The 17,319-nt window shown below is 50.9% G+C and overlaps 5 protein-coding genes across 5 annotated transcripts, besides 1 other annotated feature; 2 read left to right on the top strand and 3 right to left on the bottom strand.

The window, feature by feature from the left end:
- Positions 1-17,319: part of a sequence feature (contig 1.12 753..174100(-1)) that runs on past both edges of the window.
- Positions 266-1,204, bottom strand: ANIA_10121 (uncharacterized protein). The gene is made up of 5 exons (XM_050613313.1): positions 1,141-1,204; positions 801-1,087; positions 631-696; positions 515-563; positions 266-445 (listed from the first exon to the last, which is right to left on the bottom strand). Exons 2-5 carry the CDS (start codon positions 871-873, stop codon positions 271-273), a joined length of 363 nt encoding a protein of 120 aa, XP_050469139.1. The 5' UTR covers positions 874-1,087; positions 1,141-1,204; the 3' UTR covers positions 266-270.
- On the top strand, positions 1,549-3,145 carry ANIA_00770 (clathrin-mediated endocytosis regulator UBX3; the record flags this gene model as incomplete). Its single annotated transcript, XM_653282.1, has 2 exons — positions 1,549-1,683; positions 1,742-3,145. The coding sequence occupies 2 exons, from the start codon at positions 1,549-1,551 to the stop codon at positions 3,143-3,145; spliced, it is 1,539 nt and encodes a 512-aa protein (XP_658374.1).
- Positions 6,048-11,332, top strand: ANIA_00771 (pleiotropic drug resistance family ABC transporter; the record flags this gene model as incomplete). Its single annotated transcript, XM_653283.2, has 8 exons — positions 6,048-6,685; positions 6,740-7,184; positions 7,237-7,326; positions 7,379-7,722; positions 7,773-8,016; positions 8,065-8,985; positions 9,033-9,345; positions 9,393-11,332. 8 exons carry the CDS (start codon positions 6,048-6,050, stop codon positions 10,895-10,897), a joined length of 4,500 nt encoding a protein of 1,499 aa, XP_658375.1. The 3' UTR covers positions 10,898-11,332.
- ANIA_10122 (SDR family NAD(P)-dependent oxidoreductase) lies at positions 11,755-12,853 on the bottom strand. The gene is made up of 3 exons (XM_050613311.1): positions 12,691-12,853; positions 12,214-12,638; positions 11,755-12,152 (listed from the first exon to the last, which is right to left on the bottom strand). Exons 1-3 carry the CDS (start codon positions 12,747-12,749, stop codon positions 11,881-11,883), a joined length of 756 nt encoding a protein of 251 aa, XP_050469138.1. The 5' UTR covers positions 12,750-12,853; the 3' UTR covers positions 11,755-11,880.
- Positions 12,986-15,357, bottom strand: ANIA_10120 (uncharacterized protein; the record flags this gene model as incomplete). The annotated part of the gene is made up of 4 exons (XM_050613310.1): positions 12,986-13,429; positions 13,477-13,796; positions 13,841-15,138; positions 15,218-15,357. 4 exons carry the CDS (start codon positions 15,355-15,357, stop codon positions 12,986-12,988), a joined length of 2,202 nt encoding a protein of 733 aa, XP_050469137.1.

The following is a 17,319-nucleotide window of genomic DNA, read 5'->3' as shown; positions in this document are numbered from 1 at the left end:
GATTATGTAGTGAATAAATGTATTCACCAGAAGCCGAGGACATTTGGCTATTCGGATTGGGGAAAAAAAATGCAAAATCCTCACGAGGAAAGTGCGACTGAGATAGCTAATACAAAAAAACATACCATGTGAGTTGGGTCAAAGCCCTGGGGTATAAATTCTTGTGCTTCGGCAACAGACCAGTCAGGAGCCACTGCATCCTGTCGAACGCCCGGGGTACTAGTGTTTGATCCTATATGGTCAGCATACCCTGGAATTCGCATACGCTGTCTACTTACTTGAAGCGGCTGTTCTGGGTTGGAAAGGAGCAGCATTCGCGGCTTTCGGAGAAATTGTAGAGGACTTTTTCAGGGAGGAGCTTGAAGACGTTGGGGAAGACCCGTTCGACGGTAGTAAGGACGGCGTGAAGCTGGGCGAGTCGACATTGAAACGCTTTTTGCTGGCGCTACCGGAGTTCTCCGTTAACGACCAGGACACACTTCAAATATGAGTTGCGGCTCATTGGAATGCTCACTTGTCCGATTGGTTCGAGTTCTTATGCGGATCGTGGTTGAAAGCGCAGCCTTGAAAAGTATATTACAGTCAGACAAACGTAATCCAGAAATTCTAGTCCCGACAGGCATGAGGCACCTTTATCTTCATAACGACATCGACCATAGATGGTTACATTCCGGCACAGGGTATCTTTTGCATTTTCTAGAGTTAATAAGCACGTCAGCAGTTTGTCTGCACGAGGGGATTTCGCGTCCGATCCGCGTTTCACTCGAGTGACCGGCAGCTCCAACGGCCAAGTAACGCACCTCGCGCCTTCATCTTCGGCGACCCCGTCCCACGACGGGCGTCTTCTAAACTAGGCTTCCCGACGGAGGCCATGATCTTTCCAAAAGCAAAGGCGGGTCAACGCAGGGAGTTGTCCATTGATTCGAAACGAGATATCAGCGGGCAGCAGGGGATATGCAGAGGAAAACCACATTCCTCTATTGACGGGGCGTTGTGAGTAAGCAGGATATACCGGCGCGACAAGTCGTGGTTGGGCTAGACGACACCAATGGGACGAAGAGGGGCGTTGCCGATACGGTCGCTAGATCTTAACACATTGAGTCACTCAAATCAATATAAAGCAGCCGTAAATTATCATACTCGATCAAGAACGCGATGGACGCCTCGTGTCATTGATGGAGGAAGGGAGAGCAGCGGGAGGCCGCACGGCGACGCTGCAAGAGGACGAGTCTGCGGGGAGGGGAAGGCCGCAGTGCAAGGGCGGTCGGAGCTGAGGCGGCGGGCAACGTGACCTCAGCCAGCGATGACGGAGCTCTTTGAGTCTGAACTGGACAGCTCGCCGGAGCTACTTTCCAACTGTAAGGCAATCTACAGAGGAGAAATCGTGCTATATCTGTATCAATTATTGGTCTCCTGAAGCCTGAGCTGCTGAATCTCTTTGTGTTGCTGCCACAACGATCATTCTTACTGACAACTGGAGTACCTGCTGAATGAACACCTGGTGACTCCAGTTCGCCTTTTTATGGAATAAACACCGAATTGACAATAATGTCCTCATCTGGGCCGGATATTTCCGAGCTCTCTGACAGCCAGAGGTCGGCTTTGGAGACGTATACCACTGTGACTGGCCAGGAACCGGTTGAGGCCATCGCATTGCTGAGTCGATCGCAATGGAATGTTCAGGTATGAAGCGTGTTGGAGAGCTAGTTGAATGATTCATTGCTAATCCTAATGCGAATAGATTGCAATCGCCAAATTCTTCGATGGCGAAGGACCGGATCCCGTTGAAGAAGCCCGCGCGTCTCTCGAGAGTGCCAGCCCTGCCCGTCCAAATCGACAAACACAGAATCTCCTGCATGAGGATCTAACTGCACGGTTCTCTTCAGCTTCCGCCGCAGCCGATCCGGCTCCTCGGATCGCGACCCAGCCTGGGGACCAGCCCGTCTATCGCCCTCCGTTCCTACTGGCTCTCGTCTTCGCTCCGTTCAACCTCTTATATAGACTGTTCTTGGGCTCCTTCCGCCTCTTCGGATCCCTATTTCCCTTCCTCCCACGTTTACTCAATACGACAGCAAGCCCAGCTCTACAAGGTGTTGGGCGAAATACCAATGGCCGGCGTCCCCTGGCTCCTAAAGATACAGCCGCGAGGTTTATCCGCGAATTCGAGGAGGAATATGGAGCTCATTCACTCCCGTTCTTAGAGAACGGATATAATATGGCATTGGAAAAAGCACACCGAGACTTGAAGTTCCTATTAGTGGTGCTTTGCGCCCCTGAGCATGATCACACGGATGCGTGGGTTAGGGAAACCCTCTTGTCCAAAGAGGTCACCGATTTTATCAACGATTCCCAAAATAACATCATCGTTTGGGGTGGCAACGTACAGGATGCCGAGGCATACCAAGTCGCAAATTCTATCCGATGCACCAAGTTCCCGTTCGCTGCTGCGATAGCGCACACACCAAGCGTTTCCTCGACTGCGATGTCCGTCATCGCCAGAATATCTGGCGTTACGTCGCCGGCAGAGTTTGTAGAGAAACTACGCACTGCCATCGCGCAGAACAAGGAGCCTCTTGAACGGATCCGGGTTACGCGGGCAGAGCAGCAAGCTTCTCGGAGCCTCCGAGAACAACAAGACTCGGCATACGAACGCTCACTCGCCATCGATCGGGAACGGGCGAGACAGAGGAGAGAGGCGGAAGCAGCCCGACAGCGCGAAGAGCAACTAGCAGCGGAACGTCAGGCAGCCGAAGAGAAGCGGCAACGCGATCTTGAGCAATGGAAGCGATGGCGAGCACAGTCTATCCCGGAGGAACCAGACATGGGCGTCAAAGACGCTGTCCGAATTAGTATCCGACTACCCTCAGGTGACCGAGTGATCCGCAGGTTTGCCCCTGATGCAGTCATGGAGGAGCTCTACGCTTTTGTCGAGTGTTATGATATCACGAAGGAAGCTGAGGCAGCAACCCCAACTCCAGTAGAGAAGCCAGGTGGGTACGACCATACATATGGCTTCCGACTTGTATCTCCCATGCCTCGAGTCGTCTACGCGGTCGATGCTGGTTCCATCCGGGACAACGTTGGCCGTGGCGGAAGTCTCCTTGTGGAGCCGATTGACGATGAAAGTGACGAGGAGGATAGCTAGAACGTCCATACTCTAACAATGTTCATGTCTGTCTATACCTAGTGAGGATTACCTCATATCAAGGGTCATCAAAGTATGACTGCCCTGTAGATAACATATTTTGTCCAGTAAGCCAGTCTGGCTTTTGACCCTGGGAGACGTCCCCCAAACGGAGAGATCTTAGTCCACCGTTCTCGAACTATCCGCATGCTGCGCCTCGCATCTTAAAGCAGCAGGATTGGCGCTGAGTAACCTATCACTATTACCCCATCTGTAAGAAGGAACTAGGCACATGCGCGTGCGTAGGAGAAACTAATAGTAGGGAGTACTGTAGCCCATACGACTCGGTTACTGGCACGTGACGCGAGTAGATTTACCTAGTACTCAAAAGGGATCTGATATTAATGCATACGTGGGGGCCATGCCTTAAAACCGTGAGAGGTAAATAGTACATGGAGTTAGCGGAAAGAACTTCAAAGAATCAGGCAGCGACTTTGCGTTGTTGGACTTGTCTCAAGCGTGTCTTACCAGATGTCTCGTGCGCGTAGGCAACAGGAGCTAGAAGACGAAGGATCTCAACCATGTTCAGACCGCCAGTTTGAGCAAGGTTTAGCCAGGTTTAGCCAGGTTTAGTTCAAGGCTCTGGACCCTTTGAAGTCTATAGCTAGACTACCACTCGAGACTAGATCCCCACGATACCACTTGAGGTCATTCTAATAGACCTGATTGGAGAGTCAATCCTGATCCTGATGGTCGCCATATGTACTTCCATCCTTGAGCTGACAAAGCCAGGCAGCTCCAAGTCTTGCGAAGCCACGAGTACAGCTCGGTTAGAGGATTGCATCTTATTGCGCAACCGTGGTGCAGCCTTAGCCTAGGCCAACAACAAAGCTCAGCCCAAGCCCGTACGGCGCACGGCTACTCGATCATTCAGCTCGAGGATCCAGTCTTAGGACTCTTAAGGAATCCACTCATTACTCGGAGTGAATCTTTCAAATAATAATGATCTTTGGCGGTAAGATGCACAGCCACTGCCCCTTCACTGTTTTTGTCGAGGGTTGCCAGGGATTAATTATCCGCAGATTAGCCAGACGCCACGAATGATAGCTAAAGCATGGAAGCCGGTACTTGAAACGAAGCTATCGAGTAGCCCGCCTCGCTTAACCGTAGCTGATTACGACACGTCAAATCGGAGCCTATCACGCGAACGCCATACATCTGCAGGGCGAAAGATCGGTTAAGCAAGATACTTTTCAAGATTTTCCAGATGCATCTGTCGATGAATGTCGTGCCATGTGTCGGTGCATGGACATCAGGCCAAGCCGTAAGCCGTCAAAGGGCTATCAGAACGGATCGATAACCGACTCGATAAACGATAAACGAACCTTGTGACTAGAACGGGGAACCGGTTGAGCCGGTTGAATCCACTTGCTTAGCGCTTACGCGACCTGTCTAGATTGGGCGGTAATATACAGAGTAGCTCTGGCTGACGATATCCACGGGGCCCTGGTTGACAGGAATCTGGCGACGCCAAGATGAACACATCGCACATTCCGGGCAGAGGCTGCCCGGAATGTGCGTGGGTGACAGCTCGGCAATGCAGCTGAACCCAAATCCACATTCTGTAAACATTCTGAAACGGATTCCTTCAAGTGCCGGAAAATAAAACCACGACGAACCGAGCGTTAGTCTGGAATCCTTCCAAGGCCAAGCTACCCGTATCCGGAAGAGGCTGCGTCCGTGCCGAGAGATCGGTGGCTTAGAGTTGACAAATCCGCAGCTAAGATCTGCTTAGCTGACTCAGCATCATAATATGCGCAATTATGCTAATCGGAACTGGAAAACGCGAGCCCGACCCGGGACGAAAGGGGTACAAGTGGCTTTCGGGCCCGGGAAGGCATCTTGCCGCCCCACCGTCATCCCTGATAACCGGGGCCGCAAACAATAATAGTCAATCCCCATGCACGTCAGCCGTGGATATCCTTGGCATAAATCATAAAGCGATTACAGAGCCAGTTTGATGCTCTGTGACCAAAGCGGCCCAATTCGGAATGATACGGCCGCAATCAGTCCCCTCCAGGTGTACAGTAGAGACTCAGGTGATAAAAGAGTGTGGATATAGTAGAGTGATGGTGTTGTCCCAATAATAAGCTCTATGGTAAATATTTGGCTCAGAGTAGAAAATGCGTATCGCAATTTGATACGCGATACGGGTCCATGAAGCATGGAGCCCCATCTGATAGCGATAATACTGGAGACACGGGGGACAGGGGCAATTACTGTAAAGGGTCTGTACAGGCATAATGACAGTTATGTAGTGCAACAACGACGACAGTGACGTTTACAATAACCATCCCTCGACAAGCATCATCCTGAGTGATTCTTACCACAGCCATTGAAGCCAGGAATAATGATCCAGGATTGGATCAGCGTCATAATGAGTCTTACGTCCGTCTGCGGTTCTTCTCCAGATCGCTTAAGTCCGTTGCTTCGGGACACATCTCAGCAGACCCGTTCATTGCTGCTCGCCGCTCGGAAAGCTGCTGTAGCCGCACCCGTTTGGCCAGAATTCTTTCTCTCCGAGAGCCCAGACTTTGGCGCGCCACTAATTTTCTGCAATTTTTTCGCTTTCTGATTTTGGGGTAGAAGCGTGAAATGATACTAATAAGAATGGTGTCCTGTGGTTTTGTTCCTCATTCTTAAGCTACGGGATCCGTCGATCTTCAGTTACAGAAGGGTTGATCTTCTTCTCAGAAAGTCCCCCTCTTTTCCTCCTTTCTCCTTACTCGACATCCCTGCTATACTGGACAATAGCGTTCTACTGTCACTTTGTGTTTGTTTGCTTATCTTTTCCCCCACAAGCCTTTGGGCGTCCCTTCGTTTCCCGTTTCCCTGAGACTGGTTGTCTCAACGCCCAGCAACCATGTCGTCTTTTCTAGGAACTGGGACTTTTAATACCAGCGTCAGCCCATCGCAGGCGGTGGAATCACGAGGAATCGAGAATCACGGTAATGCGATCACAGAGACCGAAACTTTGCACAATGAATCCCATGCCGAGTCGCCAGGCGAGAAGTTGGCCTCTAGTTCAAACAGCATCCTCAGCTCTACCGAAACCGCCCGCGAGAAGGACGAGCGCGATTATGAATTGGATGCCGAAGAGGAAGTCACACGGCTCGCCCAGCAGCTGACGCACCAGTCGACCAAGTACTCTACGCACAATATCGAGAACCCGTTTCTTGAGGTTGGTGAGGACTCGACACTCAACCCACACAGCCCCAACTTCAAGGCGAAGAACTGGATGAAGAATCTTCTGGCGCTGTCTTCTCGCGACCCGGAGAGGTACCTCCCGCGTCAGGCTGGCGTTTCGTTCACAAACCTTAGCGTTCACGGTTACGGCAGCCCAACGGATTACCAGAAGGATGTTTTCAACTCTGTCTTGCAGATCGGAGGGCTTGTCCGGTCTATGATGGGGCATGGGAAGCAGAAGATCGAGATTCTCCGCAACTTTGACGGTTTGGTCAAGGCCGGCGAGATGCTGGTCGTACTCGGTCGACCTGGAAGGTAAGATTGGCCCAGACCGCTACGGGAGTATCGCTGGATACTGACTTACTGCAGTGGTTGCTCCACCTTTTTGAAGACTATCGCTGGTGAAATGAACGGTATCTTTATGGACGAGAAGTCCCAGCTCAACTACCAAGGTATTCCGGCAAAGCAGATGCGCAAGCAGTTCCGTGGTGAAGCTATCTACACGGCGGAGACCGATGTTCACTTCCCTCAATTATCTGTTGGCGATACATTGAAATTCGCTGCGCTGGCTCGATGCCCGCGGAATCGTCTCCCTGGTGTCTCCAGGGAACAGTATGCAGTCCATATGCGAGACGTCGTGATGGCCATGTTGGGTCTGTCCCACACGATCAACACCCGTGTCGGTAACGATTTCGTTCGCGGTGTCAGTGGTGGTGAGCGCAAGCGTGTCAGTATTGCAGAGGCGACCCTGAGCGCAAGTCCTCTGCAATGCTGGGATAACAGTACTCGTGGCTTGGATAGTGCCAACGCTTTGGTGAGCCGTTTTCGGAAGTTCAGTCGGGATATATGTGCTAATTGACCGACAGGAATTCTGCCGTACCCTGAACTTGATGGCCAAATACTCTGGTGCGACTATGGCTGTTGCCATCTACCAGGCCTCTCAGAGCGCTTATGATGTACGCTGAACTCTTCCATTTCGCATGTTCTCTTGCTAATCTAGCCACCCAGGTCTTTGACAAGGTCACTGTCTTGTATGAAGGAAGGCAAATCTACTTTGGTAGAACAGATGATGCGAAGCAGTTCTTCATTGACATGGGCTTCGAATGCCCAGAGCGTCAGACTACTGCCGATTTCCTCACTTCTCTCACAAGCCCTGCAGAGCGAATTGTTCGAAAGGGCTATGAGGGCCGCGTTCCACAGACCCCTGATGAGTTCGCGGCCGCCTGGAAGAACAGTGACGCTTATGCGCAGTTAATGCGGGAGATTGAAGAATACAACCAGGAATTCCCTCTTGGCGGCGAATCTGTCAACAAGTTCATCGAATCCCGCAGGGCCATGCAGTCGAAGAACCAGTGAGTACAAATTGCTTTAGTTCACTCCAGGTAACTAACACTCAAAACAGGCGTGTCAAGTCTCCATACACCATGTCTGTCATGGAGCAGGTTAACCTGTGCATGATCCGTGGTTTCCAGCGCCTCAAGGGTGATGCCAGTTTGACACTGAGTCAGTTGATTGGAAACTTTATCATGGCTCTGGTTATTGGTAGTGTGTTCTACGACCTCGACAATGACACCGGTAGCTTCTACTCCCGTGGGGCTCTGCTGTTCTTTGCTGTTTTGCTCAATGCCTTTGGTAGTGCGCTCGAGGTATGTCTTATCTTGCGATTATTTTTGAGCTTGGCTGACAGTCTTCAGATCCTGACCCTTTACGCACAACGCCCCATCGTTGAGAAACAAGCACGTTACGCCATGTACCACCCGTTCGCGGAAGCCATTGCATCGATGCTGTGTGACATGCCCTACAAGATCACTAACACGTTCACGTTCAACATCCCACTTTATTTCATGACCAATCTTCGTCGCGAACCCGGCGCGTTCTTCATCTTCCTGCTATTCTCATTCGTGACGACTTTGACGATGTCGATGCTGTTTCGTACAATGGCTGCTACTTCCCGTACCTTGTCACAGGCACTTGTCCCGGCTGCCATCCTTATTCTCGGCCTTGTTATCTATACCGGTTTCACTATTCCTACCAGGAACATGCTGGGCTGGTCGCGCTGGATGAATTATATCGACCCCATTGCCTATGGATTCGAAAGCTTGATGGTGAATGAATTCCACGGCCGCTTATTCCCCTGCTCTGAGAGTGAACTCGTTCCCAGCTATGGTGATACTGCCAACCGAGTGTGTGCTGTTGTGGGTGCAACTCCTGGTGAACTGATGGTTAACGGTACTACCTACCTCCGCGAAAGTTATCAGTACACCAAGAGCCATGAGTGGCGAAATCTGGGTATCATGTTTGCGTTCATGGCTTTCTTCCTGTTCACCTACTTGACCGCGACTGAGTACATCTCCGAGGCCAAGTCCAAGGGTGAGGTGTTGCTTTTCCGCCGCGGCCAGGCTCCTCCCAGCGTCAACGATGTCGAGACCCACAGCCCAGCAACAGCAGGTGAAAAGGTTGATCAGTCGACTCAAGATGTTGCCAATATCCAGAGACAGACAGCTATTTTCCACTGGAAGGACGTTTGCTACGATATCAAGATCAAAAACGAACCCAGGCGCATTCTGGACCATGTTGATGGATGGGTTAAACCCGGTACTTGCACTGCTTTAATGGTAATGTTTGGTTTCCCTTCATCGCGGACTATTGCTAATTTGAATAGGGAGTTTCTGGTGCTGGTAAAACCACACTGCTCGATGTGCTTGCTACTCGTGTGACTATGGGCGTCGTCACCGGTGAGATGTTGGTCGACGGTCGCCCTCGCGACCAGTCTTTCCAGCGAAAAACCGGTTACGTTCAACAACAGGACCTTCACCTTCACACTACCACTGTTCGTGAGGCACTGCGCTTTAGCGCTTTGCTTCGTCAGCCGGCCAAAACACCCCGCCAGGAGAAACTCGACTACGTTGAAGAGGTCATCAAACTTCTTGGAATGGAAGCCTACGCCGACGCCGTCGTCGGTGTTCCTGGTGAAGGTAGCTTCTTCCGCCCATTAAGCGCTATACTTTGCTAACTCTTCTAGGCCTCAACGTGGAACAAAGAAAGCGTCTCACCATCGGTGTCGAGCTCGCTGCTAAGCCCCAGTTGCTCCTCTTCCTTGATGAACCTACCTCCGGTCTCGACAGTCAAACCTCGTGGTCTATCCTTGATCTTATCGACACTCTGACACAGCATGGTCAAGCTATTTTGTGCACTATCCACCAGCCTTCTGCTATGCTCTTCCAACGTTTCGACCGATTGCTGTTCCTGGCAAAGGGTGGTAAGACAGTGTATTTTGGCGAGATTGGTGAGAAATCGTCCACTTTGGCCAGTTACTTTGAACGGAACGGTGCTCCCAAGCTCCCTGCCGATGCCAACCCTGCGGAATGGATGCTTGAGGTTATTGGCGCTGCACCTGGATCCCACAGTGACATCGACTGGCCTGCAGTCTGGCGCGAGAGTCCCGAACGTCAAGCTGTGCACCAACATCTCGCCGAACTGAAGGAGACTCTCTCTCAAAAGCCCACCGAAACCTCTGCATCTGACCCCTCTGAATACAACGAATTCGCGGCTCCTTTCTCCGTTCAACTTTGGGAATGTCTTGTCCGTGTCTTTTCGCAGTATTGGCGCAGCCCTGTCTACATCTACTCCAAGGCCGCACTGAGCATCCTGACTTCGCTCTACATTGGTTTCTCGTTCTTCCAGGCACAGAACACTAGACAGGGTCTCCAAAACCAGATGTTCAGTATCTTCATGCTGATGACCATCTTCGGTAACCTTGTCCAACAGATCATGCCAAACTTTGTTACCCAACGCGCGTTGTATGAGGTCCGCGAGCGTCCTTCCAAGGCTTACTCCTGGAAGGCCTTCATGACAGCCAACATCCTTGTGGAGCTCCCCTGGAACACCCTAATGGCTGTCATCATGTATTTCTGTTGGTACTACCCTGTCGGTCTCTACCGCAATGCCGAACCCACCGACAGTGTCCATGAGCGTGGGGCTCTCATGTTCCTGCTTATCCTTGCCTTCCTCCTCTTCACCTCTACCTTCGCGCACATGATCATCGCCGGTATTGAAACTGCCGAAACAGGCGGTAATATCGCACAATTGCTCTTCTCCCTTTGCCTGATTTTTTGCGGTGTCCTCGCCGGTCCGGACGTCCTCCCGGGCTTTTGGATTTTCATGTACCGCGTCTCCCCGTTCACTTATCTTGTTTCTGCCATGTTATCGACGGGTGTTTCTGGTACGACCGCCTACTGCGAACAGGTCGAATACTTGACGCTCTACCCCCCTAGCAACACCACCTGCTCCGAGTACATGGACCCCTACATCTCTCAGGTTGGCGGTTACCTTCAGAACCCTGACGCCACGTCCGAGTGCACATTCTGCCAAATCTCTAGCACGGATACCTTTTTGTCCGCCGTCTACAGTAACTACGACGACGCGTGGCGCAACTTCGGCCTGATGTGGGCGTACATCGCCTTCAACATCGCTGCCGCCGTCTTCATTTACTGGCTTGCGCGTGTGCCTAAGGGGAAGAAGAATTAAAGTCCGGCTTAAATCTTCAACTCTCTTCTCTTCTCTTTGATTCCCCTGAATACCACATTTTTTTGCGTAATGTTGCGAGGGTTGTTGGTCTTTTTTGGACTTATCTTTTCGTCTTGCATATCATTGATAAACATTTCAGCACATACATAATAGACTAGATCTCATCTTCCTCGAAGATTACATACCTATTTACCTACCGCTACCTGTGCCTCATTTCTTATACCTACTTGCTTTCTATACAGCCAATCTATTTCTACTCAGATGGTCACTCGCTTCCTTCTGTCGTTTTTACTTTTCCTTTCTTCGTGTACTCAATCCGCCACCTTTGTACCTCTTTTTATTCTTTTCTTTTCCGTTCTTGGTTAAATACATTCTCATTGGCTGTGACAGTCAACTACTTATTAGATATCGGTCAAATCTGATTAGTCCACAAATTAAGTTCAGAACGTTGAATCAAGCTTCCGGGCTATTCTGAGCGTATATTCCATATGTGATATGTCCAATCGCCACTCTCGAGGTCCTGGTCGAGTCCGGCACCCAAAAAGTGTAGGAAGTGCCTATATAGGGCTCAGCCCTGCCGCCCTGCCCCGCAGTATGCGAATGAAGCCGAAGAACCTGTATATGATTAGTGATGGTTTTGACTACGCGGTCTAACTTCACAGGAGGAAAACCAAGCTGGAATCATGCTCCTGAGCTGGGAACGCTGGTGATAGGGAAAAGGAGGACAGGCAATCCCTAGGGGGCAGGCCATCCGGCTGGCATGGGTGCAATACAGTGCAGCCTCGAGCTACGGCCTTCGCTGGGCTCTCAACCACCCCCTGAACGCTAGAGCCGATATTCGATGGGCAATACGGTTGTTCAACAATACTGTCTATTCATTATCGCCACATCATACTAGGAGGACAGCTGAGTACTTATTGTCTCAGGGGGGTACCAATACACCTGGGTGGTCCCAAGCGCCGAAGTAAGAGACTTAGCTACAGCTATTTCAACCCTCCAGCCAACAACAAACTTTGTCCCGTCATATACCCCGTTGTAGCAAGCATAGTTACCACATTAGCCACCTCCTCCGGGACACCCAGCCTTCCTATGGGAATACCTGCCGCAACTTCTGGGATCGCCTGAGCATTAGGAATCATACCGGTGTCCCCGATCATGGCGGGCGCGACGTCGTTGACGCTGATATTGAACTCTGCAAGACGTGTGGAGAGATTCTTCATCATGCCTGTCATGCCGCCTTTGGAGGCCGCGTAGTCTGCACGTACTGATCTTAGTCGTTGATTCAAAATTGAAGGCAGGAGAAACAAAGCACATACGGCAACCATTTATCCCACCACCAGATGCAGCGATCGAAGACATGAAGATGATTCGGCCCCAGCGTTGATTGCGCATATGTTCTACAACGCCTTTGACCAGGATGAAGGAGGCGCGAAGGTTGACGTTTATAGTGTAGTCAAATTCCTCCAATGTGATGTCCCAAACTTGGGGGACGCGTTTTCCGTATCCAGCATTTGAGACAAGGATATCGGGGCGCTGGCCATGCTCTTTATCTATTTGAAGAAACATGTCTTGGATTTGTTCTGCGGATGCCACGTCGACTTGGTGGATGGAAATTCGCAGATCTGGAAACGTTGTTTTAATTTGCTCTGTCAAGGAGGTTATTGCGGAGAGATTGCTGGCATATGTTAATGCTAGGTGAACGCCTTTCTCAGCGAGTTGGCGAGCGCAGGCCGCTCCTATCCTAAGCGCATGTTAGCCCTAGTCACTGAGATGGTGTGAAGGGGTGGGCTCACCCTCCAGAAGCGCCAGTGATGAGGGCGAGTCGGCCGCGAATCTCGTTTAACTGCGCCATAGTTGAGTTACACAAGGTAGAATTTGAATCGGGGTAGGCTAGATACTTTGGCCCTGGCGCAGGTATAAACGACTAGCAGACCCAGGGATGAGGGCGGTTTTCCTCGGATCGGAGCAACCCCCGATACCCCGCATCGATGGTGTGGGGGGACAGTCTATGGATCACGGTCTCCACATCGGGTATCGTTTCGATTCCACTAAATCCTGACAAGGATACCTAAGGCCTTTCAACAGTGATCAGAATAGAAGAGCGCTCGTCATATCGCCTGACCACATTGGAATCTGCCATTCTCGATCAGCGCCGGATTGGTATAAACCAGGATTCTGCAAGGCATCCAACGATAATGTGCCAGGATCTCCTGAGACATAGTCACCAACAGCTTCGAGATCCAACCAAGAGAAATCGTTTGCTGGGCTGAAGTGCACATAGCCGTCCTGGCCAGACACGCATTGTGAAAGGGGGTTCGTGTTTTGCATCACGATTTCATTGCTTTGCTGAGTCCCTGCCGGCGAAGCTGGAGCGGTGGCTTTTGGACGCCAGAGAAGCTCAAGGAGCCTAGAATAACGAGCTCCAATATCATCCGGCCCGGCACTGGCTCGCTTCAGTACTTCTGTGGTCCGAGTAACAAGTTCGCGGACATTCATCTCCTCTGCAGGGAGCATGACACCAAATGATCGCGCCTGGTTTGTTAGCTCAATTAAGTACACAAACTAGAGATTGGGGATACCTTATAGAGAAAAACTGCGGCGTATATGCCGTACAGATAGAACCTTAGTGGCATAAAACGGAGGTGCTTTTCAGGATCGGCCGTTTCGACAAGTATGGTTAGGTAAACTTTTGCGGCATCTAATGACTCAATAATAAATCGGGCATCTTGCATCGAGGCCACGTTGTCAAACGTGGCTCGTAAATGCTCCCTCTGGGAGCGGCCATCGTTTTTCTGCTTTGACAAGGACTGGGAAATTGCAGCTTGAAAAGCGAAAGCGTTGGTATAGAGTCTAAGATATTCGTATGACAACTGCAAAGTAGTTTGCATAGGCGGGGAACCTATACCAGTTAGCAGATATTCGCCTCAGAAGCAGCGCGCGTACATTTAAGCGAGCCCCAACGCGACTTCCACCGCAATATTGCAAGTCGAAAATCGTCTACATATTTCACGTAATCCCCCATTAACATCATCTGATTACTCGTTCGCATTCCAGAGTAAAGAAGATCGTGGACGTTTCCGTAAAGTTGTGTGAGGTCCAGCGTAGCTTGGAATATCTGGGCATAATCCTCGTCCCCCGCTTTGACAGGCTGAAGTGACGGAAAATCCTGGCTGACAAGGCCAGTCATTGGGCCAGGGCCGCGCGACCAGAACGCACGCCCAATTCTCACAGAAATAAGCCGATCCGAGATATAGCAGCTCGTCCAAGCGAGTCGTCTGCGTGCTTCTGCCTCTGTATCTCCAGAAGAATCCCCGCGAAATGAGGTCCTATCTAGCCCCAAAAAGTAACCTGAGCGCAGGGCAAGCCCGACATGCATCCAGGCAGCACGGTCCTCCTCGCCGCGCCCAACTCGTTCTATCTTTGGCCGCAAGCCCTGTGGTTCCCATTCGGCGAGCAGAAGAAGTGCTTCCACGGCTTCCACATCGCAGTCAGCCCCGGCAGCAATACTGGAAATCAGTTCATGCATATACTTGGAGCAGTACTCATGAATCTCCGGTCGCTCAACTAAGTCTTTTGATGCTATTGTGATAACGGCAGTGAGCAGATGTTTCTCATTATCCGCGAAGGCGTCCAGAGCAGCGCGGTGGAAATATTTTCGAGGGACCAGGGGGAGGTACGGGTGGAAATTTTCTGCGTAGCGAGCAACCAACTGCCAAACGGTACCCGCATCAAGGGATCGCGATTGCACCAGCCTGTACGCCTTTATACCGGTTTTCGTCTGGAGGCTAGCCACATCGCCATTTTGGAGTGCACTATATGTGGAATATCCGCCTGTACCAGTGCGCACAGAGTCGGTAGTTGCAGGACTAGGCCCGTCGGTGCCTCGCTTTGCAATGTCAGTCAGACACTGCCATGCATCAGAGGGATTCCGCGGTACGGAGCCGATAGACGCGGCATCTTCCTCGTCAACAGAGACTGAGGTCGTTGTTGCCACGGTTGGAGCGGGAGGGTTTGAGGGGACAAAGACTACGGGGCCAGGATACGAGTTGGATGCCGGTTGAACGATTTCTGAGTTGGAGGGACTTGTTGAATGTACGCCCGGTTCCTGAGTTGTTGCTTTTGTATCCGGAGTGAAATTCTTAATTTTGTTCTTTCGAATGCGACGGCCTCCGCGATTCGAACCACCCAGGATACATTCTCGACGATCACGAATACATCGCTGGCATGGTGGTACCCCGGGACTGCCGCTGGCATCTCTAGACATAACAGTCAGTACCTAGGCGATGACTTCCATCTGGGTTTTGAACAAAAGAAACGTACAGATCACATTTGGATTTGCGCTGTCGACAATGCAAACATGCTCTTGAAACACGCTTCATTTGGTGATCTGGACGAGCCTTTGGCTTTGATACCGGTGCTCCCTGCACAGGTGATTGTTCGTCCTGCTCTCGAACGTCCATTGCTGGCAATCATACAAACCAGATCTAGAGCTGAAGTAGTGATAACGCCATTTTCAGTGCTAAAATAAGAATAGTAACACTTCTTTGGACAGAATCAAGGTGTTGGGGAAGTCGAAGATGAGAAAATATGAAAGGAACGATCAATGCTCGTAGCGCTGGGCAGCGGAAAACCTCCGCAATGATCTCTTCGCTCCCCAAGTCGTTGAGGCGTATCTGTCTCCGCACACAAGTCCAATCGCGTTTTATGCGCAATACAGCGAGACGAATAATCAGGCGCTCTGTGGTTGGTCCACGAGCCGATACGAGTGCGTGCAAAAGAAACTTCTCAGTATGGAATTGTTGCGGATGGAAGAAGTTCTGTCCTAAGCCCAGGCAGATGGCTCGTATTACGCATCCCGTACGTAACGATGTTGTTTATCTTATATCGGATCGTCAGGTCCAGCTAACATTGGAAGGCTGCACAACAAAAGCCTCCCGTTCTAAATGCTCTACGGAGTACAAAGCAAGTATAGTTACCGAGCCCCGTCGAGATTAGCGAGTAGATTGACGATTCCAGTTTTGTTTCTAGTTGAAGGAAAGAGCTTAGTGCCCGACTGAATGCAGCTGCAAAAGCGTGGATCGCTGGGAATTTGGAAACTAGATTGACAATTCAGATCAATTCCGGGCTCCAAAGAAGAAATTCGATAAGCTACTCCACAGGAGGATATATTAATTGCATTGACCCTGGACTCGATCGCGATTTTCTCCCTCAGGCTTCATAGATATGTATGGTAAGGTCCAGCAGCGTAAGCTGCAATACAGTATAGTTACCAGGCACGTGGTTCATTTGCCGAGTGCGGGGATGTCGGCCTTTGTCGGCTATTGACATTAGCCCGTCACAGGAGAGACGTGATTTTCCAGCCAATTGAACTTTCATCTTTACAATTCCCTTATGAATGTTAATCCATGGGCTTAGGCCAGACGACAAATTCAAAGCAATGCTGTATTTTTATGCTGAGCAGCGACTGCTGGGTACACTCAGCCCCACTGGCTGAAAAAAAAGTTCCAGAGTCGCTGGCGTCCACGGAATCCTGAATGGGAACGACATCAGGCCACTATCTATCGTCATGGATAGTTTGTCTACATGGAACTTGTCGCGCTTTGAATGCGACTTTGGCATCAAGTGTTGTCAAGTGTTGATAAGCCTACAAGGGGGCTGCTGCGAGGAAGCCCCACGCAGCACGGCGACAACTCACGTTGGCTCACCTTCCTCTGGTCATCAACTTGTCTGTTTGAGAGCGCCGATACAATCAGCCCTAAACGGCAAACCTCGCTGAACGATTCTGGTTGGGAGTCTCGAGTTGAGTGCAATTGCTCCCCGAACCCCTCCTTGACAACCTAACAAGGATCATGAATCGGGCCGCTTTCCGACTCTTTCAGCTTTCGATTCCTGATGCTCAGTCCTACCCTCACGTTTTCATCGAAGCTCGGCCGGATTCTGTTCGGAGCTCGGGGCTTATTGAATGGGTGCGCTTGAAAAGGGGTGTTCCCCGTTCTTGGCCGAAGGGAATGGACAGGTCTGTGGGGGTATCTCCTCTTCCAAAGCTCGGCCTATCCAATACCAACGCTCTGGTTAAATAGAAGTCCGTGTCAGATTCGGAGCGAGGAGGACGTGCGGTCATGCCACCCAACACCAAGACTCGGTTGATAATCGATTTCGAGTTCGATTCGACCCTGTGCACTGGAGTCGTTCATTGCGGGAAGCAGGAAAGAGCACCACGTCAGCGCGATTCTGTCCCACTATCGTTTCTGGGCAATCTGCAAAGGGAGAATCGTCAGTGAGATGGATGAGCGGGATGCCACGTTTTTCACCGTATGATTCCCGCAAAGGGCCGAAGCTCCGAAGCACGACAAGAGGATCGAGGATAAACAATGGCAATATATAGCCAGGGGTTTGAATAGATTAAATTGTCGGCCCAAAGC

This window comes from Aspergillus nidulans, chromosome VIII (assembly GCF_000011425.1).
Source record: "Aspergillus nidulans FGSC A4 chromosome VIII".
NCBI classification, from domain to species: domain Eukaryota; kingdom Fungi; phylum Ascomycota; class Eurotiomycetes; order Eurotiales; family Aspergillaceae; genus Aspergillus; species Aspergillus nidulans.
This window is presented reverse-complemented; position numbering and strand designations above follow the sequence as displayed.

Coding starts and splice junctions, on each gene's coding strand:
- ANIA_10122 (XM_050613311.1), bottom strand. CDS start 12,749: ATGGCGCAGTTAAACGAGATTCGCGGCCGACTCGCCCTCATCACTGGC. Junction 12,639..12,690: donor ATCACTGGCGCTTCTGGAGG/GTGAGCCCACCC, acceptor ACATGCGCTTAG/GATAGGAGCGGCCTGCGCTC. Junction 12,153..12,213: donor TGGTGGGATAAATGGTTGCC/GTATGTGCTTTG, acceptor CAGTACGTGCAG/ACTACGCGGCCTCCAAAGGC.
- ANIA_10121 (XM_050613313.1), bottom strand. CDS start 873: ATGGCCTCCGTCGGGAAGCCTAGTTTAGAAGACGCCCGTCGTGGGACG. Junction 697..800: donor GCCGAAGATGAAGGCGCGAG/GTGCGTTACTTG, acceptor TATTAACTCTAG/AAAATGCAAAAGATACCCTG. Junction 446..514: donor AACTCGAACCAATCGGACAA/GTGAGCATTCCA, acceptor GAACTCCGGTAG/CGCCAGCAAAAAGCGTTTCA.